This window comes from Kluyveromyces lactis (assembly GCF_000002515.2).
Source record: "Kluyveromyces lactis strain NRRL Y-1140 chromosome C complete sequence".
In the NCBI taxonomy this organism is placed as follows: Eukaryota; Fungi; Ascomycota; class Saccharomycetes; order Saccharomycetales; family Saccharomycetaceae; genus Kluyveromyces; species Kluyveromyces lactis.
This window is the reverse complement of record NC_006039.1, coordinates 409,531-431,359: the sequence shown is the minus strand read 5'-3', so window position 1 is coordinate 431,359 and position 21,829 is coordinate 409,531. Positions and strand designations below refer to the sequence as shown.

The following is a 21,829-nucleotide window of genomic DNA, read 5'->3' as shown; positions in this document are numbered from 1 at the left end:
TATTAACTTAAATTAAAAACTAATCATAATTCTCAACTTATATTATTACAAGGCAAAAAAAATCTTGCTCATCTGATCATAATGATGTGACTACTTAGTGTACGTTTTATATATGAGATAAGTAATAAGCGTAAATGCTGGATCTAATTTCAACGGTTTCTTCATCTTCATCAAACATTGGCTTCCAATGGGTCAACTCGATGAGATCTGATTTCAAACCAAATTCCTCACAATCTTTGAAGAACGCCAAATCATTTTCTAGCAACCATGGTCTGTGTGGAGAAAAGACTACCAACGCCTTCCCATTTTCTCTCAACAGGTCTTTTGTCGTCTTGAACAATTTTGCATGTTCGGTATGATTGAACACTAAATCTGAGAGAATAATCAAATCAAATTTTTGCTGATCTTGAGGTAGATGCTTTAGAATAGGTTCGTAATCGTTACCCCAGATATAACCTTCGACGACCACTTTCCTGTTAGCCATCTGTTTAGATCTTTTTTCTTCGTCCTTAAATAGTTCTTCTCCACCGTAAATATTGTGATCCACATTATACTGAATGTTCGATATCAAATCAGCATCTGGGTAATCAGTGGAAACAACTTTTCTAGCTCCAAGAAGCCCAGCAATGATGGTTGGGAGAGCACCGGCAGCTCCGAGTTCTAAGACAAGTTTGTCTTGTACCTCCTCTGGGTGACTGTCCATATGTTTAGCTGTGTAGATACCAGCATTCCAAAGAAGATGACCCCAAAGTGGCGATGAGCCAACAAGTCTCAATTTGATGTCTTTTTGCTGAGATGTAGACGATTCAGGTACGTCATCTCTGGTATATGTCGCAAAATGTGGTTCTGGTGGAGGTTTATAGAAATCGCTTGGTTCGGCGAAAAGATCACCACCGTTCAAAGATTCAATGTCTGACATTGCTCGTTCAAACAGTGAAAAATATCAATGTGATTAATTCCGAATTCATTGAAATTCAACACAGAAAGCATGGACCTTGAAATGCTTATAATGAAGCCTAGTATTCAGCTCATCTCACCTCATCTCGAAGAGCTTTCCAAAGTGATGAAAAATTGCCTAGCTATTGTCACGGTCACGTGATTTGGAGTACATGGTGTGAACAATACAAGCACATTGGCAGCAGCTCTCAGTAATAGCTCATATCCAAAGACGACCGTCTAACCCTTCCCCATTTCTTTTAGTCTGACAAATAATTAACACCGTAAGTGCAGCTTTTGGTCCACTTACGTTTATGTATGTAAAGGCTTTGTCCACTCTCCACTTAATTCGGACATTGATGTTTTATCCGAAACTTTTTGTTGATGCAAAGAAATGACAGAATTATTATATGACAGCTTCAAAACCATAAGGGGTTATCTGTTCCAGCGTGGCATATACTCAAATGGATTAAGTGCGTATTCACCTTGGATATAAAAGCAGCTAAATTTTTTTTAAGGAAGCTCGTTAACCATTGAAGAGATATTAAAGTTAGGGCTGTTCTTTATTATATTCTATTTAGGTTAATGGTAATGAAGAAGGAAGAAAAACTGGAAATTGATCGTCAACATGGTTGTTATAGCTAAAAGTCCTAGGATTGAGTATAGAAAAGAGGGTATTTTCTTCATCATACAATTTACTGATCAAAAGAAGTTGAATGCCCTAGATGGTAATGATTATTTATACTTAGCCCATTTGTTAGTAGAAAACGATAAGGATCCTGAGACTGCATTTACAGTTTTACAGAGTTCCGGACGGTTCTTCAGCGCAGGTGCTGATTTCTCTTCCATAAGAAAAGAGAATACACACAATTCTGATGGTACTCTACCTAAGTGGGCTTCTGCTTTCCTAAGTAGAAATACTTATGTCACAAATGCTTTCATTGTGCATTCCAAACCTATCATCTGTTGTCTAAATGGACCTGCAGTAGGGCTAAGTGCCGCAATCGTGATGATATGTGACATTGTATACTGTATGAACGATAAAGTTTATTTACAATTCCCATTTGCTAAGATTGGACTTGTCACTGAGGGTTCAACCTCTATAACTTTACCCTTAAAAATTGGGTACGCAAGAGCTCAAAACACGCTATTCTTCAATAAGCCTTTGACGTACGATATTTTGGAGGATTCGGTTTCACTGAGAAATTATCAACTAGATGATTGGAAACAGTTTAATGAACAGGCGCTATCAGATTTGAAGAAAGATGTGAAAGGCTTAAATCTGACAAGCATAATTGTTATGAAGAAATTGATTAAGGAAACTTGGATGCAGCATTTGCTCCGGGCAAATGCCTCTGAAGTAACTGATGCTATGCCTTTCTGGATTGATGGTATCCCTCAAAGTAACTTTCTGAAGATGTTGAAAAGGGCAGAAGCTAATAGATCCAAATCAAGATTATGACTTTCCTCCACTTGCTCGTAAGCGCTATTTCGTTTTGTCAGTTTTCGGAAGTGTTTTTAAATATGTAAGTTTAAAGTAACTCCGAATCAGAAACTGTTCATATGTATGACACCTCTATGCTACTTTTCAATGCAATACATTATGACTATATCTTAAAAAGAATAATGGCATCAGCAGCTGCTAGCATTGTTGTTCTTCCCACTTCTTACATTACCTTGTTCATCATCAGATAGCAGCGATTCTAGATCCGATTCTTCTGGGTCCACAGTGTGCAAGATAACTTCAACAGGTTTTCCGTTCTCCGTGTTGATTCTTTTTGATATTGAGACACCACTCATGATAAAAAAGACTAATATAAGCACAGCTAATAGCCCTGATCTTGTCGTTTGCCATCTTAAATTTTCAATTTCTGATTTTATATGGCCATTGATCTTGGTACCAATCTTGTTGTTACAATCTTTCAACCGAAGATTTATATCTCTGTGTAATAAAGTGTTTTCAATCTTGCGATCGTTGAATTCCACTTTCGAGTCTTTAGTTAAAAGGTTGATGATCAACTCGTTCAACTGATCATTAAAGGAATTTAAATCTCGATCCAATTGCATTAATTCCAGAGTCCGTTCATTCAATGACTGTTCCCTTGAGTTTTGCACTGCATATTTTAACTCAGTCTCTGCAGCGTTGAAAAGATGTGATTGGTTTTCTAGTTCCATTTTACGCAAGAATTTATCGTTATAAGTTCGGAAGAAATCTTGATCTAGAGTATCCAATAATAAATCTATTATGACGTTACCTTGTTCCGAAGTGAACCCATTCTGTACCAATTTGTTGTGAAGATAAAGGGTGTCCAACTGGTTAGCTGCTGTCGTTGGTTTTAGACCATTTCCCCGAGAAATAAGCTTTTCCGGTAACTTATTCATGAAATCATCAGGCAGCAGAGGTTGTTGCAAAACGGAGTATTTGCATAAGGGTCGATAATTGTGCACCAGACGAGGGAGGAACCTTCTGGGAAATATGCTGAACATGGATGGATACTGTGGACAGTGCGAGCGAGCAACCGAAGGCTTAGTCTCTATTTTGTAATGTATTCTATTTAAGTGTTCGGCTATTGATAAAGGCATATTTATTTCAAATATAAATAAAATGAATCTTTAAATACTGGGAATAAAGAGAACTGAGATGGCAAGCGAAAGAGAAACAGAAGAAGGACGCTGCAAAACCCTCAGTAAACATAATGTTTGGAATTACTGTAAAGACAATCCCTGCGGTGAGGCTGGCCATTACCTATCGAATGCTCAGTTCCAGCATACCACAAACCATCAAAAAGAGCAAAATGCCACCAAGACCCAAGTTCACCGATGACATGGAAAGAGACATAGAAGAGAAGTTCCTCCACGGAGGAAGAGGCCCAGGCGGACAGAAGATCAACAAGTGTAACAGTAAGGTACAGCTGCGACACGTTCCTACGGGAATCGTCGTGGACTGTCAAGCAACTAGATCCCGAGACCAAAACAGAAAGATTGCAAGAGAAAAACTTGCATTACGTCTAGCACAATGGGAAAACGGCGACCAACCCATCGAAAGAGAATTGGCGAAGATCCAATGGGAGCAACAATCGAAAAGGTCTAAAGAACGTAAGGCCAAAAGCAAGCACAGAGAAGCACAAGAACAAAGACAGCAACAAAAATTGCAACAAACGATAGAAGAGAAGCAATTACTCAAGTCCCTACTGGAGCAGTAAGAGCCGCAATCGTTTCCCATATACAGATGTATAAACATGTATACAACATTACAATAGTCGATAGTTTGATTACAAGTATCGCGTCGTCCCCATTATCTGGATTTCACGGGCCGTATAATCACGTGATCTACATTTCCCCCAGCCCAATTTACAATTTCTTTTTCATTTTCGATTCTCGATGTCACCGGACTATTTGAGTTGAATGAAAAAATGGAATTTGTCAAAAGAATCACGAACAAAGAATTTGGGAAATCGAAACGAAGCTGAACTTGTGGACCTGTTAACTTTTCAGTTTTGCAAGGGTTGTGGTAAGAGAGGCTGCTAGAAAAGCAGAAGAAAATAAAGATACAAGAAGGAGTGTACATCTGCTTACTAGGGAGTGTGAGTGTGAGTGTGTGAGCGTGTAATCTGTTTTTACGATATCTATTTCGTGCCACCACGCGATCATAGTCCTTTTTTTTTCCTATTATTTGGACTGATACTGAATCTTTTAAGATTTCTGTCGGTTTTTGTTCGAGATACCCAGGTCACTTTTAACTCTGTTAATTTGGGAAGGAAAGCTGATACTAGCTAAGATACAAGCGGATTATTAGTGTCCAGGTTCTTTTCGTCTTTTCTCTCTGGTTTAAGTTAATATAATTGTTACTTTCAAAGGATAAAAGTTCTTTTATCGGACATTATCAGAAGCGAGAGAAGCTAGGTAACGATGGGTCGTCCTCCGAAGAAAGTCAGCTTGGAGAATATTCAGCGGTTTCAGCTGGAGCTCGAGATGGCTGGACAGGATACAAATCAGTTGTTGAAAGATAAGAAGGGCCGTTCTCGTGCTTGTTTGTTGTGTCAACGGCGGAAACAAAAGTGTGATCACAAGATTCCCAGTTGCACCGCGTGTTTGAAAGCAGGTGTGAAATGTATCCAGCCTGCCAAATATGGGTATGACGGGGCTGTAGGAGAGCAGTCATCGCCGCAGTCTAGTGTGGCTACTGTTACTAGAGGATCAAGAACGGGTACGGCTAACGAACAAGATAATAGGCATGTTGGTGCAACAACAACAGAAGGCAGTACCGTTCCTGTCCCATCGAATAAAAAATCTAGGGCAAAAGTTAAACAAGAAGGCAGCGTCATGGATACTATGCCTGTCGGAGGTCTTGATACTCCTATTCCCAATGTCAACAACATCAAAAGTAATATTAATGACCATAATATCAATACCGTGAATCATAGCAGTAACCTTAACAATAATAATAATGACAATAATACTAATGGTAATAATAAAAATAACAACAGTTTCCAACACGTTGATAGTTCAAGGTTATCTGAGTTGGCAAGTGCTGCTGGTAGTGCTAGCCCTTCGCCAAGCTTGCTGAGGGAATCATCCCATGAGGGCAAGAAAAGTAAGACAAAGAGATCACATAAAGATGGAAAAGATGAGTACACGTTGTTCTTGGAAAAGAAGTTGAAATATCTAGAAAAATTAGTTGACATGAAACCAGATACGAACTCGTATAAAGAGAAACTCAGCAAATACAAGAAGGTTGCTCATCTTTTGGACAACGGAGAACCTGATCAGGATGATATAACAACTGTGCTTCCTCCCACGGCGGCACAACAAACTGCACCTTCTAATACACTTGCTGCTTCGCTATCACAGCAGCCGAATGGGGCAGCAGGGGTAGCTCAGGATCAACAGATAACGAGGATTAGGTCACCTATACTACCTCCGCCTCCGAAAACTAAGTTTTTACCTCTACATCAACAGTCTCAAAATCAACCACAACGTTCTGGCATGATTAAGCCTCCTCATTCTCATGAACGAGCATTGGAATCCTTAGCATCTGATTCTCTCGAATCAATCGATTATTCACGTTGCATTTTCGCAAAATACAACTTGAAAGAGTTCTTGTCATATGATCCAGCTTTCGAATTTGATGAACAATTGAGTAGAGCGTTTTTGGACACCTACTTTACAAGACTTCAATTCAAATATCCACTTCTAGATGAACAAGAGATTTACACTTTCCACAATGATTATATTAATAATAATGTTCACTCATATTCAATCAATGAATTCCATTTCTCCTGTGGTAGAATGTGGTTAGTTTTCAGCATTTCAGCCCATTTACACAAGACCACTGGAAAATACCAGGGGTTGCCTCCAAATAGATATTTCTCAACTGCAATTCGTCATATCACCAAATGTGGAACAAATTTGACTTTTGTTCAACAGATTGAAGTTCTCATTTTGCTCATCTTGTACATTATTCGAACGGATCGTGATTCAATTGGATTGTATGAGATCATCAAAGATGTCACAAACATCTGTAAAAATAAGCTTCATCTGAACAAATGGAATCCAAAAGATCCCTTTGCCTATAAGAAATTGAGGTTGTTCTGGTGTGTTTATTTGATCGAAAGAATGATTTGCGTCGCAGTCGGCAAACCATATACCATTAACGAATCTGAAATTGACCTACCATTTTTCAACAAAGATAGCTTCTACACAAGAGAGACGGATATGGCTAAGCATGAACATGGGGTTCATTTTATCAATCAATCTTTGAAACTACGTCGCATTGAATCTACTTTCGTAGAAGAACTTAATATTATATCACAAAAGCCAGGTTCGTCTTCTTCCAACATTCCGAATCAGAAGCGAATGACTACAGCTGAAATATCTAAAATACAGGCACAATTGCCGCAAGTTAAGAAATTCTTCCAAGATTTAGAAGTATGGAGATCTAAGTGTTCCATTACACATGTCAGAAACTTCGAAAACGAAACATTAAAGTTATACTACTACAGATCGGTGAGGCTTCTACTACAGCCTTACTTAGAATTGTTGAAACCACATGACCGGCTCTTCAAAGAATGTCAGGCAGCTGCTGGTCAAATTTGCCAGCTATATAAAGTCTTTCATCAAAAGACCGTTTTCGGTCATTCTACCCCTGCTGTGCATACCGTTTTTGTTGCTGGTGTCACATCCATTTATTGTATGTGGCTAGCCAGGAATTGGGATGATGAAAGAAGAAGGAAGTTAGGTGATGTTTCCAAACATACTAGACCTCTTGTCAGCGCACTACTATTTTCTACGATGGATGATCTAAGGGCTTGTTCTGTGTGTTTGTATGTAATGGCTGAAAGATCAAAATTTGCAATCATTTTCAGGGATACGTTCGACCAATTGATGAACGCAACCATAGGTAACTTAATCGAACGTTGTGGCCCAGATTCCTCGGAACTAATTTACGTCACCAGTTCTAAAAAGGGCGAGACTACTCCTACTCTAATATCCATTCCAGATAGGAATGCTGACAATGATGAAACTTCGAAAGATATAGATAGAAAGGGGATGCCACCAGCAATGAAGAGAACGTTTGGAGAGTTGCAAGTATCTGCTCATGCTGGGTTTGTCGAAAATAGTCAAATTGATCTGGAAGAGCAAAGAGAAAGAAAGCGTAAACAAGGTGTACTTCAAAAGACTTCTGTTCCAAAATCTTTATCACATTTGCTTGTTAAGGTAGAGGATGAAGATGATGGAATCGATGACAGCAAAATAACGACTTCGAAAGCCTCATTAGCTCATAGCCCCGATGAGTTAAGCAAAGTCGACACTCGTTCCACTTCTGAGATGGTAACACCACCAGAACAAGTCACTGCCAGGAACAAATACATTGTCAAGAAGCCTGCCAATGTCACAGAATCCGACTGGGAAATATTCCAGCAGCAAGCATTTTTGCAACAACATCAAGCGCAGCAAAATTTACAGGCCTACCTTTCTTCATTAAATGGTGCTTTCGAGAATAACAATGCGCAAATGATGCAATCTGCCAATGGGATGGGGTCTCATGTGAATAATAGGACAGCAACTACTCTGCCCCCTCAACAAAATCAAAATTCATTAAATCCCATCACTCAGAATCATCCTTCACTGTTTAGTGGTGGTGCTGATAATAAAGCATCCGTAACTTCATCTGACATGTCTTCCCCAACCGGCTGGCAACACGGAAATGCAGACATTTTCCAAAAAAAGCAACCAGCCAACTTTGTAAAGTCTCCTAACACACCGTTGCACCCAATATCATTCTCCGTCGGTCCTTCACCCAGGCCGAACGATAATGGTATAATCTTCAATAATGGTACCCATACGATGATCAACAACATCTCCACATGGACCAACGACTCGGTTTTGGATTTGATGAACAGTAATCATTACGTAGATCCACTGAATGGAGGCAACAATATGGGCAACCTAAACGGATCTTTACAATCATCAGCGACAACAAATGATCAAAAGACTTTTGTCATGCCCAATCGAGACAACAATCCTGGCACTCTGAATAACTCCCTGAATTGGAGAAACTCTTCATTTACCAACATGAATATGAACTTCAATCAACCAGATAATCAGCAAGGTCAAAGACCACCGCAACAGCAACAACAACAGCAATTGGAAGCTATGTTGTCAGTTCCCGTTGAAGAATTTTGGACCGTTAACGACGATTATGGATTCCTCACTTGAAGCCTTCAATTCAAACGTTGAACACCTCTACAGAGGATATTCCCCGTAATTAAAGAAAAAAATACAACCATTTTTCATACTAAGTGTTAATGTCTTATGTTTCCGTCATTCCACAACATTTCGTTTTCATTCTACTCTTTCCTTTTAATTCAAAGAGTATTCACTCGTTTTTAGTTGTAATATATATCTAGCAAAAAAATTTGTGTTTACATACATTCTGCAGTTTAATTCGTTTCATTCCATTTTACCAACACACTTGCAGTAATTTAGCCAGATGTGACCTGATCCAAGTAAATAAATCTAGTCACGTGACCTATCCTGTTCCCTTTACCCTTTGTTTCATTCTGATATATTGTCGATCAGAAATTCTACATATTATTATTTCAACATCTACATAGTAAGGGAAAACAATCAGTTTAAGATAGGTGTTAGAACCCGACAAGCAGCAAGATTCTCACTAGAAACAGTACGTAACGACATTTGTTATCAAGATGTGTTCTCAAATCATCTTAGGTTGCCTTCAGCCCTCTCTTTACTAACTTTTCGTTATCAATATCTACCTCTACTCCCTCTGTACACCAATATGCTATTTCCTAGTTTCTCACTTTTTTCTCACTTTTTTCTGTAAGACATTAAAACCAGTTAACGTTTATTGAAAATCTTAGCAATTCAACATAAAGAAGAGTGTCCTGTCCAATGGTTACCGAGCAACCTCTGTTGGTATTCGGGCACTCATAACAGATATCGGGGGGCTCAAGCAGACAGTAACTTTTGACGTGTTTGTGAGAGCATTTTGTCTGTCCTTTGCATTGTCAAGAAATGACTCAATTGGAAAATGAGGTTCCAGACAAGGACCATCTTCGCTTTTTCTCACTAGGAGGATCCAATGAAGTGGGGAGATCGTGTCATATACTTCAGTATAAGGGCAAGACTCTAATGTTAGATGCAGGTATCCATCCGGCCCATCAAGGTTTAGCTTCATTGCCCTATTACGATGAATTCGATCTCTCCACAATCGATCTTCTTTTAATCTCACATTTTCATCTTGACCACGCGGCATCATTGCCTTATGTGATGCAACGAACGAATTTTCGTGGTAGAGTATTCATGACACATCCGACCAAAGCTATATATCGTTGGCTTTTGAATGATTTCGTCAAGGTGACCAGCATAGGAGACAGTCCAGGACAGGATTCAAGTAATGATAATTTATACTCTGATGAGGACTTGGCTGAGTCCTTTGATAGGATAGAAACTATTGACTATCATTCCACTATGGAGGTAAATGGTATTAAATTTACAGCGTTCCATGCAGGTCATGTTCTTGGAGCAGCGATGTTTCAAATTGAAATCGCTGGTGTTCGTGTATTATTTACTGGTGATTATTCAAGAGAAGTGGACCGTCACCTTAACTCTGCTGAGGTACCACCTCAGTCTTCGGACGTCATAATTGTGGAAAGTACATTTGGTACCGCTACTCACGAACCAAGACAAAACAGGGAAAGAAAGTTGACCCAGTTAATACATACCGTGGTATCTAAGGGAGGACGTGTTCTTTTACCGGTGTTTGCCCTTGGAAGAGCTCAAGAAATCATGCTTATATTAGACGAATATTGGCAGAATCACAAAGAAGAACTCGGAAACGGGCAAGTACCTATCTTTTACGCATCAAATCTTGCTAAGAAATGTATGAGTGTCTTTCAGACATATGTTAATATGATGAATGACGATATTCGTAAAAAATTCAAAGATTCTCAAACAAATCCATTCATCTTCAAGAATATTTCTTACCTCAAGAATTTGGATGAATTCGAGGATTTTGGTCCCAGTGTCATGTTAGCATCCCCAGGTATGTTGCAAAACGGTCTATCTAGAGACATTTTAGAAAAATGGTGTCCAGAAGAAAAAAATCTGGTTCTTGTCACTGGTTATTCTGTAGAAGGTACAATGGCAAAATATTTGTTACTAGAACCTGAGGCTATTCCCTCGGTACACAACCCTGAGATAACTATCCCAAGACGTTGCCAAGTGGATGAAATAACATTCGCTGCTCATGTTGACTTTAGGGAAAATTTAGAATTTATCGAGCTAATTGGAGCTAGCAACATCATTTTAGTTCATGGCGAATCCAACCCAATGGGTCGTTTAAAATCAGCCCTTCTTTCTAATTTCAGCTCTCTCAAGGATACTGAAAACGAGGTTCATGTTTTCAATCCTAGAAATTGTGTCTTTGTTGATATTGAGTTCAAGGATGTTAAGGTTGCCAGGGCAGTTGGGAAAATTATTGAAGATCTCGATGAGTTTATAACTGAAGAAGACGCACTAAAGAATGAGAAAAGAATCACGGAAATCCATGAAGAGGATCCAGAAACAGAGGAAAGTAAAACGGAAATTGTCAAAGAAGAAAATGAGAAAATAGTTTCAGGTATATTGGTGTCAGATGAGAAGAATTTTGATCTAAGTTTAGTTTCGCTTTCAGATTTAAGAGAACATTATCAACAATTATCTACTACAGTTTTGACAGAAAGACAGACAGTCCACTTGGACTGTAAAAGCGAACTAGTATATTGGCATATCTGCCAAATGTTTGGTGACGTAGATGTATACATTGACGAAGAAAACGTCTCATTGAAGAACATCAATCCCGAATTCAAGACGAGGAAGATAAAGAAGGGTGAACTAGAAATAAAAATCATGGGAGATGTAATATTAAATATAGTTGACAATGTAGCTACATTGCAATGGACTCAGAATGTTATCAGTGATTCAGTCGCGGATAGTGTCATGGCAATTCTACTGAGTGTCGAGAGCGCTCCAGCAAGTATCAAAATGAGTTCGAAGTCATGTGGACATCATCATGGACACGATGATCACACGACTAAAATTAAGAACATATCGAGAGTTTTCAAGGAACAGTTTGGTGATACTTTTACATTATTTTTGAATGAGGAAGACTCCAAAGAAGAAATAAAAGGCACTATCAACTTAGGAAAAACAACAGCATGTATAAACTTCTCAAAAATGGTTGTGGAAGAATGTAACTCTAATCCATTGAAAGGTAGAATAGAGAGTTTATTAAAAATTGGCTCCGACTTGGTGGCCCCATTGTGTTAATCTGTCTCATATATAGATATGATTATATATGAGCTAGTCATTAATCATCTTTTTGCATTAACTATATACTTTTCAACCCTATACTGCCATCTTGCCAAGGTGTTCCTCTGTACTAAATAATCTATTAAAACTTTAAAGATGCATTCAAGTTTCAATTAACTGAATGAACATATCGTTTTCGACAAGTTACAAAAGACACCAAGAGGACAAAAAACCATTTACTAAACTACTAAACGCGATATATATATATATATTCTCATTATAACAGTAAATTTTAAATCAATCTACCAATACCATGGCAAAATCAGAGCTACAGTGAGGTATTTCATTCACATTGCCAATCCAGAAGAGACAAGATAACTCAATCACGTGACTCATAAATCCTTTTGCCTGTGTAGTTTCTTTTTGCACCTCAAGAAAATTTTTGGGAAGCTCATCTCATCTCATCCAGAGTCTGAACGTACAAGAGCTGTAAAACAGGCTAAATGGGTCTCAACTATCAGCAGCATTAACCTTTTGATCGAAACTTACAACCGAGGTTATAGTTAAAGTGTTCGACGAGAGCTAGAGTCCAGAAAAACGCTTCAATATGGCTCAAACAAGCGCTTCCCAGGGATACATTGATGATTCTTCTTCTTTCGATTCGTTCCACTTGGATTCACGTTTATCACAAGCCATCCGCAGTATCGGCTTCAAACACCCTACTTTGATCCAATCCAGTGCGATACCATTAGCTCTTCAAGAGAAAAGGGATATCATAGCGAAAGCTAGTACCGGCTCTGGTAAAACTTTAGCATATTTGATACCAGTGATTCAAACAATTTTAGATCATAAGAAGGCAGATCAGAATGATGAAGGTGCCACTCTAGGGGTAATATTGGTCCCAACTAGAGAATTGGCTCAGCAAGTTTTAGAAGTTGTTGAAAAGCTCATTGTTTTCTGTTCTCAAGAAATTAAATGCTTAAATCTTTCATCGGGTAATGTATCGGGAAACTTATTGAAATCTTTACTTACCGAAAATCCAGAAATATTGATAGCTACGCCGGCCAAGTTAGTAGATTTACTAGATGCGCAAGATGTTAATATTGACAGGTTGAAGTTCTTGGTTATCGATGAAGTTGATTTGGTGTTAACTTTCGGATACCAAGAGGACCTTACGAAGATTTCAGAACGCTTACCATTGAGAAAGAGTTTACAAACTTTCTTGATGAGTGCCACTCTAAATGACGATATCCAACACTTGAAGCAGCAATTCTGCCGTTCACCAGCGATTTTGAAACTTAATGACGACGAAGTCAACAAAGATCAAACAAAGCTTATTCAATATTATGTGAAGGTTGGAGAATTTGATAAGTTCCTATTGTGTTATGTGATTTTCAAACTGGGACTAATTAAGGGTAAGACATTAATCTTCGTTAACAATATCGATAGAGGATACAGACTAAAGCTAGTTTTAGAACAGTTTGGTATTAAATCTTGCATTTTGAACAGTGAACTGCCAGCAAATTCAAGACAGCATATCGTAGAAGAATTCAACAAGAACGTTTATCAACTGTTAATAGCTACAGACGATACTGAATATATCAAAGAAGAAGACGAAGACTTAGAATCAGAAAAAACTGAGGATGGTTTAGTTGAGGTTGTCGATGATTCCACTGTTACTACGAAAGACAATGCAAAGAAACAAAAGAAGCCAAAGCTAAACGTGGAGAAAGACAAAGAATATGGTGTATCTCGCGGTGTGGACTTCAAAAATGTTGCCTGTGTATTAAACTTTGATCTACCAACCACTGCAAAATCGTATGTACATAGAATTGGTAGAACAGCTCGTGCAGGGAAGTCAGGAATTTCTATTTCTTTTGTTGTTCCTTTGAAGGAATTCGGGAAGCATAAACCATCTATGATCAAGAGTGCTAAGAAGGATGAAAAGATACTAGGCAGAATTATAAAACAACAGGCTAAATTAGGCTTTGAACTACAGCCTTACAACTTTGATATCAAACAGGTCGAAGGTTTCCGTTATAGAATGGAAGACGGTTTCCGTGCAGTAACTCAGGTTGCTATTAGAGAGGCAAGGATAAAGGAGTTAAAACAGGAACTTTTGGCAAGTGAGAAACTAAAGAGACATTTTGAAGAGAATCCTCATGACTTAGAGAGTTTGAGACATGACAAGGAGTTACATCCTGCTCGTGTACAACAGCATTTAAAAAGAGTTCCGGACTATCTTTTACCAGAAACTGCTAGGAAAGATAATAAGAAGATCGGTTTCGTTCCATTCCACAAAAATTCGCATAGAAAGAACGGAAGAGTGGTTAAGAAGAAGGGGAATGTCCAAAGAAAGGGTAAATCTGATCCTTTGAAAAGCTTCAAATAGATATTCAATTAATTACGACCAGCCTATTTAACATTAGCACTAGGAATATATAAGTATAGATCAAATTCTTGATAAATTTGGAACTATCCTATCATACCACCATCTAATTGCTAGTTCATTGTGAGAATGTGATATATACTCCCATAATTTAGTAATGATATGTTCTTTCATTAGAGGCGGAAGAGTTCGGGCTAATTCGTTACATGCATCTAACCAATCCCATAAGTATTCATCAGGCACATTGTGGAATTGTTCTATGAGACATTGTATGCTAGTGGATTTCATTTGTAAATTTTCAGTGTTGATTATTCTAATATAGGTCGAATGAATTAGATCCCGGATTAAGTCATTGTCATAATTAGAAAGATATCTTATAGTTGGAAGTATGCTTTTCCAAATTACAATTAATTGTTTTTCTGTCATTAAAGATGCACTGCATTGTCTGAAACAATCATGTAAGTATAGCCTCAATCTTTTGAGTTTAAAGTTTGTGACATCTGCTTTCCAGGTTTCATTATTAAACACTTCAAGCCATACAAGATGTGCGCTTTCCCGAAGTTTAACATCGGAAGAATCGAGGTATGGTCGAACAAGAGGTTCAATTCTTTCTTCAAGATAGCATGCGTCAGGTATCTTCAATTCTGCCAAATTGAGTTGCAAATACTCCAAGATGAACATCAGCTTGGAGTGATAAATCTTATTATCCATATTAAATTGCATTTTAGAAATCATTTCTTTTAGTATCTGATCGAAGATATCGAAGTCCTGACAAATCCTGCCACATACGGAATATATGAGCTCCTGATATTTGGTAAATCCATCTAGTCCAAAGTCTTGTAAAATAAAACTTGTATAGAATAACGTCATCGTAATCTCATGCACGACTTCTGCTGAAGGTTTATACCCAGATAGTAGAATAACCACAATAAAGAGAATGTTGATGTAGTATTTATCTGTGTATTTTTTCCTACCAGTCAGTGTTTCTTTGTCAGATAAAGCACCCATGATTCTGCATAATTCCTCCAATTTACTCCTGAGCAGCCTTCGATTGTGTGTGTTAGATATGCTATGTTCACAAGTTTGACAAATCAAGTTCAAATGTTTGTAAGCGAACGCATTTGGTCCATGGTACTCTGTATCGCCGTTATTAATGTATGTCATTAGAATGTTGAAAAGACTTTGGAATAACAGCTCATTTGACGCAACATAATCGGACTGCATATGAACCATGGAATAAAGTATACATAAATCGTCAATCAACCGATGGTCACCTTTGGATATATTCATATACTGATTCCAATACGGCATGAAATGACGAAATTTAATATCTTTCAACTCCTCACTTGCTGTTCCTGAATCATCAATAAACAATTGCTCCTGCAAAACCTCAAGCTGCTGCCTGCAACTGATAAGACCAGCTAAAGTTGCAAGCTGGAAAATGTTGAGTGCAGAACATGATTCGAGTTCCTGTTTCCAAAGCGAAACGAATTTATGGATGCTCAAACGCGGTTCCGAGATCTCTAACTTCCATTTCATAACGGCAGACGATGCTTCAAATACTTGCCAGATGGTAAGCTTCTGTGGCTTCCAGTGGAACGAGGCATGTATTAGCTGAGCCAAGAGTTGATAATCTCGGATACGTGGCAAGTAGTAGACAATATTGTTAAGAACTTGCGACTCACCAACGGTCGAGGAAATCACCGATGAACCGTTTAACGCAGTTATCAAGTGGTTAATAGACTCCGTTTCTATCATCGAACTGTTCAGAAGGATAGCAGGCAAAGTACTCACACGACTTATTTCTCTAGCGTACCTGAAGTTTATGGCAATTGCCTTCCCTATTTGCTCGTAATGGTATCTAGGTATTCTTCTTGATATGAATGCATATAGTTTCACTGTTCAATCGTAATATTTCAATATCAAAATGAAAGACTTAAACTTTTTACCTTAAATAATTATAATCTTACAGGTAAAGAATAGAGACGAGCTTGAAGCGCAGATATTCTGGTATCGAATGAAACAATAGTCTCCCCGAACTAATTCTCGAACAATACATTTCGAGGGAAAGATCACTTGGCAGAACGCTGCTAGAAATTTTAACCAAAATGCCGTCAACAAATAGTGTAGGTGTGGAAATACCAACTGGATTGGTTCAATTCCCAATAACAAAGATACTGATGATTTGTTGTGTAGGGGTTGCCCTAACAGCATCATTATTCAATATGAAGTATCTGTTCCTTTTACAATATGACCCATTTATCGTTGAATATGGACAATATTGGAGGTATTTTACGTTTCAGTTAGGGAGTTTAAATGAAAGCGATGTTGCCATAATGACCTTGATTTGGTATCAGTTTAGATCGTTAGAGAGGCTATTTGGATCAAGGAAGTACCTTAATATCGTGATATTATCATGGGCTTATACAACAGTGGTAATATTTTTGATTTCGAATCTACTTAACAAGCTTTTGCCTGGAATTTGGTGGGATCAATACACAAATGGCCCACTACCAGTAATATTGTGTTTGACTCATTTCTACAAACAGTATACACCAAGGTTATACGAATTCAATATAATAATCAACCAACCTTTTCTTCTTCATTCTAACACGATCGTTTGGAAGCTGACAGATCAATTTTTCATCCATGGCCTGTTATTCCTTGCCATGGTAAATCAAGGCGCAACAGGGTTGGTAATCGGACTAATAAGTTGGATTTGTGCTATCTTGATGGATAATGGGCTACTACCAGGTACTGACTCCTTCCAATTGGCGCCTTTCAAAGACAGCTGGAACAGAAGTTCTAGCACATTAAACAGACCAAGCGCAGTTATGACAAACGATATGACATCGGAAGATCTAAATGAGGAAGAGGCCGAAGAACCTCAAGATGAACCTCAGCGCACTTTAGGGGTCCAGTTCTTGGATACTTTTAGAAGGTGAAACACTTTTTGTAGATAATGATAATATTTAAATCTATCAATGCGTTGATTCAATTACATGGTGTATATACATAAATAGGATTTAAAGAAACAGTTCAACCAGAAGAGCCTTCCTTTTTCATCTGCTGCCTCCTTTGAACATCCCAATTGTATAATCTAGCACAATTGACCTCCATAGTCGTGATATTCTCTCTTAGGAACTCCACATCTTGCTGAGATATGTCCAGATTTTGCTTGGCATCTGCTAGCTTTTGAGCTAAAAGCTCAATTGCCTCATCTAGAGGATACTCGAGCATCACATCGGCACCTAACCATAACCCGACCTTTAATTCAGGATCCTTCGGATTGACTGACGCCTTACTAAAAAGCGTTTCATTTAGCTGATAGTTGATCAGCAAGCTGTCATCTTCCTCCTCATCGTCTTCGTCAACCTCTGTCTCTCTCTTTTGCTTCAAAAGCGCACACATATTGAGAGTATTTTCAATATCTGGAATCTTGCTTTTAAGCTGTTTTATGTTTGCTAGTTTAGACTCTTGCATGTACTTATATTTGGATAGATGTTCTTGGAACTTGCTGAAGCACATATCGAAATCCTCAGGACTCTTCACATACTGCTCCACCTTTTCCACGAATGGAGCCTCAGGAATCCCTCTAGGATTTGTCTTTGCAGAATTGAATAGCGTATCCATTATGTTACTTTGTAGTTTTGTTTTGACGTCTCCACGCGGTCCAAGCACATACCAAGCAGCTCTTTCCCCTCAATACTTCAACAATTCTTTGTTTCATTCAAAGTTTGTTTTAATTTGCAAAACTATGGAAGATTAACATTGTTTACATGCAGAAGAATGAAAAGTTAACAAGTAAAGGAAAAGTTGGCATTATCGGAAAAACGAAATCATTAGTTCGGAAACTTCATCAAGTGCTCGGACATATTAGAATTCCTGGTTCCTTAGTTAAAATCAAGTCAGTAAATGTTAGAGAATGAACTCTCGTTCGTTTCTCTCACAAGAGTTTCTTTAAACGTAATTGAGTTGAATATACATGCCAAGGATGCAACAATCGTCAATAATGTGTCGTTTTCTCTTCCAAATGGTCAGCTAATGGCAATTATTGGTGGATCAGGTTCAGGTAAGACTACCATGCTTAATGTTCTAGCAGGCAAAACAAATTCGAGTATAAACTATGATGGGGAAATCCAATACAGTCGAGATGCTGCAAAAGAGGGATCTAAAGCTGACGAGAAGGTAACCACAGCGTACTTGACACAGCATGACGCATTAGCTGCGAGGTTGACATGCAGAGAAACACTTCGTATTGCTGCTGATCTTAAATTACATCTGCCGAAACAAGAAAGATATTCATTAGTAGAAGAGTTGATTGCGGAGTTGGGGTTGAGGGATTGCTCAGAGACGTTCGTAGGTGATTCAATAAACAAAGGACTCTCAGGAGGTGAAAAGAGAAGACTAAGTATAGCAGTACAGATGATTGCAAATCCGTCTGTCTTATTCCTGGATGAACCAACAACTGGGCTTGATGCGTACTCTGCGTTTTTGTTGATAAAAACGTTAAAGAAACTTTGTGAACATGGCGGAAGAACTATTATTATGAGCATTCATCAGCCTCGGTCAGATATACTTTTCGCGTTAGATCAAGTGTGCCTATTATCAAAGGGATTCCCGATGTATTGCGGTGCGGTGGTCGGTATGGTGGAATACTTCTCATCCATGGGATACACCGTCCCTGAAAGGTGCAATCCTGCAGATTACTTGATAGATATCTGTAGCGTAGACAATAGAACTGAAAAGTCGACGCTTGATTCTGAAGGAAGGTGGAATATGTTTGCTTCGGAATGGCAAGAGAGATGTTCTACCAAATATGACACCTCAAAGGAAACAGCGGTTATAAGCGTCGATCCTTCTCCACCATCTGTGTCCATCTTACAACAAACATTCATTTTAACCAAGAGAAATTTTTTACTATCCAGTAGAGATAGGCTGACTCTCTTTGCAGTACAATTTGAGCCAGTTATTGTCGGAATTGTAGTCGGTTGGATTTTCTATAAACCAGACCAAACTTCAGAAAGTGGGCTAAGAACAATCGCCGGCGCATTATATATAGTGGGATCAATTCAAGGCTACTTACTTTTGTTACTTGAAACGTACAGGCTATCAGAACTTGATATCAAAATTTACGACCGAGAAAGATCGGAGGGCTGCGTCACCGCATTTTCTTATCTCATGGCCAGGCGACTGTCGAATCTGGTTCAAGAGGATATTCTTATACCTTTATTATTTGCCATTATTACATATTTCATGTTTGGTTTGGAGGCCAATGCAGGCAGATTTTTCACATATTTCGGATGCACCCTCGTAAGCCATCAGACCTCTGTTGCAGTCGCTTACATGGCTGTTTCCATATCGAGAGATTTCTCTAAAGCGGGGCTTGTCGGAAATTTAACCTTCACATTGCAATCTATGGCTTGTGGCTTTTTTGTGAACGCTGAAAAAATGCCAGTATATGTGAGATGGACCAAATATATTGCTTATCTTTGGTACACGTTCTCTGCACTCATGTCGAATACTTTCAGTAACTTTGGCTGCCACCAAATCAATGGCTCTGAAGTCTGCACCGGGGATCAATATATTGATACGTTCGGCATACCGAAAAACTGGATAAGTGTTCCAATAATAATCACATTTTGCTGGGCGATTGGATTTTACTTAGTGGGACTCTTATTTTTCCAGTTCAAAACAGTCGACGTTACTCTAGCGAAGCAGGTTTCAACCAAGAAGAAAAATTCAAACGAAGAAAAAGATATAAGTGTTGATACATCAAATGAATCAGTAATTGTGGAGGAAAAGCTGTCGAATGAATCCATTACTGAAGGGTCTGAAATATCCATTGATTTGCAAGATATCTCATTGTCTGTGCGACAGATACAACTGTTTGAAATAAGCAAAAAGAAATTAATTGGTCATTCACATAAAGACATATTATGTTCCGTAAATGCTAGCTTCAGACCTAATGCAATCAATGCAATAATGGGGCCGTCTGGATCAGGAAAAACTTCTTTATTGAACTTAATTTCCGACAGGGTTTGTTCAAACTTCTTCACTAAATTTAATGAATCTGGTAGAATTATCTTCAATCAGCAACCAGTAATGAAGTCTATGTTCAAGAGCGTCTGCTGTTATGTTTCACAAGATGATAACCATTTGCTTCCCAATTTGACCGTGTACGAAACATTAAAATATGCTGCCCGATTGAGACTATCACATCACAATGAGAGCCGTATAGAGACTAGAGTAAGAACACTAATTAGTGATCTTGGGTTGAAAAACTGTGCAAATACCTTAGTGGGTAACGATCTCATAAAAGGGATAAGTGGAGGGGAGAAAAGGCGCGTTTCCATAGGAATCCAATTGCTTACCGACCCTTCAGTTTTATTATTGGATGAGCCTACATCGGGATTGGATAGCTTTACATCTTCAACTATTATCGAACTCCTCAAAAAACTTTGTCAACAGGGCAAGACCATCATCCTGACTATCCATCAACCAAGAGCGGAAGTGTTCGCAGACTTTGGTAATGTTCTACTTTTAGCCAAAGGTGGCCGCGTAGCTTTTAACGGCTATCCATCTGCAATGATCGAGTATTTCAATAAAGAAGGATTCACATGTCCTCAGTTGACCAATATTGCTGACTACCTTTTAGACGTAATATCTGTGAACATTCAGAATTATGAGAACGAAGTCTCTTCGAAAGAGCGTGTGAATGCATTAATAGAAAAATGGAGAGTGATAAGCTCCAAAGATGTTAGGAACGTAAATCCCACCATGACCCACTCTGAATTTACATCCCTATTTGCCCAACATATCCGTCATCATGCTTCTGTACTGGTAGCATACAAAGTATGCTTGTCGCGTCAATTTAAAGTGATGACAAGAAACATTGATTCTTGTTTCGCTAGGTTAGCCCAAGTTCCTGGAATGGCAGCTATTTTAACCATCTACTTTGCCCCACTCAAGAACAATTTCACTGGTGTTATGAATCGGTTAGGACTAACCCAACAATACACATCTCTATACTTTTGTGGCATGCTTTTGAACCTTGCAGTTTATCCTGCGGAAAGGGATAATTTCTATCAGGAGTTTCATGATAACATATATGGCATTGGCCCATTCCTGTGTGCTTACATGACTTTGGAGTTTCCAATGGCTGTCTTATCCGCTATCCTATTTTCAGTTTTAACTGTGATGGGAATCGGACTACCACGAACTGCTCAAATGCTTTTCATTTCAATGTATTGTTCATTCATAATAACAACGTGTGGCGAGGCTTGGGGGATAGTAGTCAACACTCTTTTCAATAGACCAGGGTTTGTTGTTAACGTTGTTTCAATTATATTATCTATAAGCTCTATTATGAGTGGCATTTTGTCATTGAATATGCCTAAATTTTGGAAAGGTTTGAACTATGTTAGTCCCGTCCATTACACAAGTATGATATTGATCAATTATTCTTTTCCAGATCAGATGAAATTTACCTGTAATGATGGAGGTAGAAATTCAGACGGATCGTGTTTGTTCAATAACGGAAGAGATGTCATAGATAATTATGGCCTTCATGTCAACACATCCGTTTATCTTGGGGTTTTGGCTGCTGTTTGGGTTGTTTACCGAATAATTCCATACCTCATATTAAAAGCCGATCTAGAACTATTTAAGAGATAAGGCAACAATGAT

General features: G+C 38.4%; 11 protein-coding genes across 11 annotated transcripts; 7 read left to right on the top strand and 4 right to left on the bottom strand.

The window, feature by feature from the left end:
• Positions 1-106: 106 nt before the first annotated feature.
• NNT1 (S-adenosylmethionine-dependent methyltransferase) lies at positions 107-919 on the bottom strand (the record flags this gene model as incomplete). The annotated part of the gene is made up of 1 exon (XM_452409.1): positions 107-919. One exon carries the CDS (start codon positions 917-919, stop codon positions 107-109), a length of 813 nt encoding a protein of 270 aa, XP_452409.1.
• A 645-nt stretch (positions 920-1,564) lies between these two features.
• On the top strand, positions 1,565-2,398 carry ECI1 (dodecenoyl-CoA isomerase; the record flags this gene model as incomplete). Its single annotated transcript, XM_452408.1, has 1 exon — positions 1,565-2,398. The coding sequence occupies one exon, from the start codon at positions 1,565-1,567 to the stop codon at positions 2,396-2,398; it is 834 nt and encodes a 277-aa protein (XP_452408.1).
• A 170-nt stretch (positions 2,399-2,568) lies between these two features.
• PUT7 (Put7p) lies at positions 2,569-3,519 on the bottom strand (the record flags this gene model as incomplete). Its single annotated transcript, XM_452407.1, has 1 exon — positions 2,569-3,519. The coding sequence occupies one exon, from the start codon at positions 3,517-3,519 to the stop codon at positions 2,569-2,571; it is 951 nt and encodes a 316-aa protein (XP_452407.1).
• Positions 3,520-3,632: 113 nt separating this feature from the next.
• Positions 3,633-4,139, top strand: RSO55 (Rso55p; the record flags this gene model as incomplete). Its single annotated transcript, XM_452406.1, has 1 exon — positions 3,633-4,139. One exon carries the CDS (start codon positions 3,633-3,635, stop codon positions 4,137-4,139), a length of 507 nt encoding a protein of 168 aa, XP_452406.1.
• Positions 4,140-4,845: 706 nt separating this feature from the next.
• Positions 4,846-8,655, top strand: KLLA0_C04620g (uncharacterized protein; the record flags this gene model as incomplete). The annotated part of the gene is made up of 1 exon (XM_452405.1): positions 4,846-8,655. The coding sequence occupies one exon, from the start codon at positions 4,846-4,848 to the stop codon at positions 8,653-8,655; it is 3,810 nt and encodes a 1,269-aa protein (XP_452405.1).
• Positions 8,656-9,474: 819 nt separating this feature from the next.
• Positions 9,475-11,769, top strand: YSH1 (cleavage polyadenylation factor subunit YSH1; the record flags this gene model as incomplete). Its single annotated transcript, XM_452404.1, has 1 exon — positions 9,475-11,769. One exon carries the CDS (start codon positions 9,475-9,477, stop codon positions 11,767-11,769), a length of 2,295 nt encoding a protein of 764 aa, XP_452404.1.
• A 589-nt stretch (positions 11,770-12,358) lies between these two features.
• DBP9 (ATP-dependent DNA/RNA helicase) lies at positions 12,359-14,143 on the top strand (the record flags this gene model as incomplete). The annotated part of the gene is made up of 1 exon (XM_452403.1): positions 12,359-14,143. The coding sequence occupies one exon, from the start codon at positions 12,359-12,361 to the stop codon at positions 14,141-14,143; it is 1,785 nt and encodes a 594-aa protein (XP_452403.1).
• Positions 14,144-14,203: 60 nt separating this feature from the next.
• On the bottom strand, positions 14,204-15,898 carry PEX8 (Pex8p; the record flags this gene model as incomplete). The annotated part of the gene is made up of 1 exon (XM_452402.1): positions 14,204-15,898. One exon carries the CDS (start codon positions 15,896-15,898, stop codon positions 14,204-14,206), a length of 1,695 nt encoding a protein of 564 aa, XP_452402.1.
• A 350-nt stretch (positions 15,899-16,248) lies between these two features.
• On the top strand, positions 16,249-17,085 carry DSC2 (Dsc2p; the record flags this gene model as incomplete). The annotated part of the gene is made up of 1 exon (XM_452401.1): positions 16,249-17,085. One exon carries the CDS (start codon positions 16,249-16,251, stop codon positions 17,083-17,085), a length of 837 nt encoding a protein of 278 aa, XP_452401.1.
• Positions 17,086-17,179: 94 nt separating this feature from the next.
• On the bottom strand, positions 17,180-17,773 carry PAC10 (tubulin-binding prefolding complex subunit PAC10; the record flags this gene model as incomplete). The annotated part of the gene is made up of 1 exon (XM_452400.1): positions 17,180-17,773. One exon carries the CDS (start codon positions 17,771-17,773, stop codon positions 17,180-17,182), a length of 594 nt encoding a protein of 197 aa, XP_452400.1.
• Positions 17,774-18,055: 282 nt separating this feature from the next.
• KLLA0_C04477g (uncharacterized protein) lies at positions 18,056-21,817 on the top strand (the record flags this gene model as incomplete). The annotated part of the gene is made up of 1 exon (XM_452398.1): positions 18,056-21,817. The coding sequence occupies one exon, from the start codon at positions 18,056-18,058 to the stop codon at positions 21,815-21,817; it is 3,762 nt and encodes a 1,253-aa protein (XP_452398.1).
• Between the last annotated feature and the right edge of the window lie 12 nt (positions 21,818-21,829).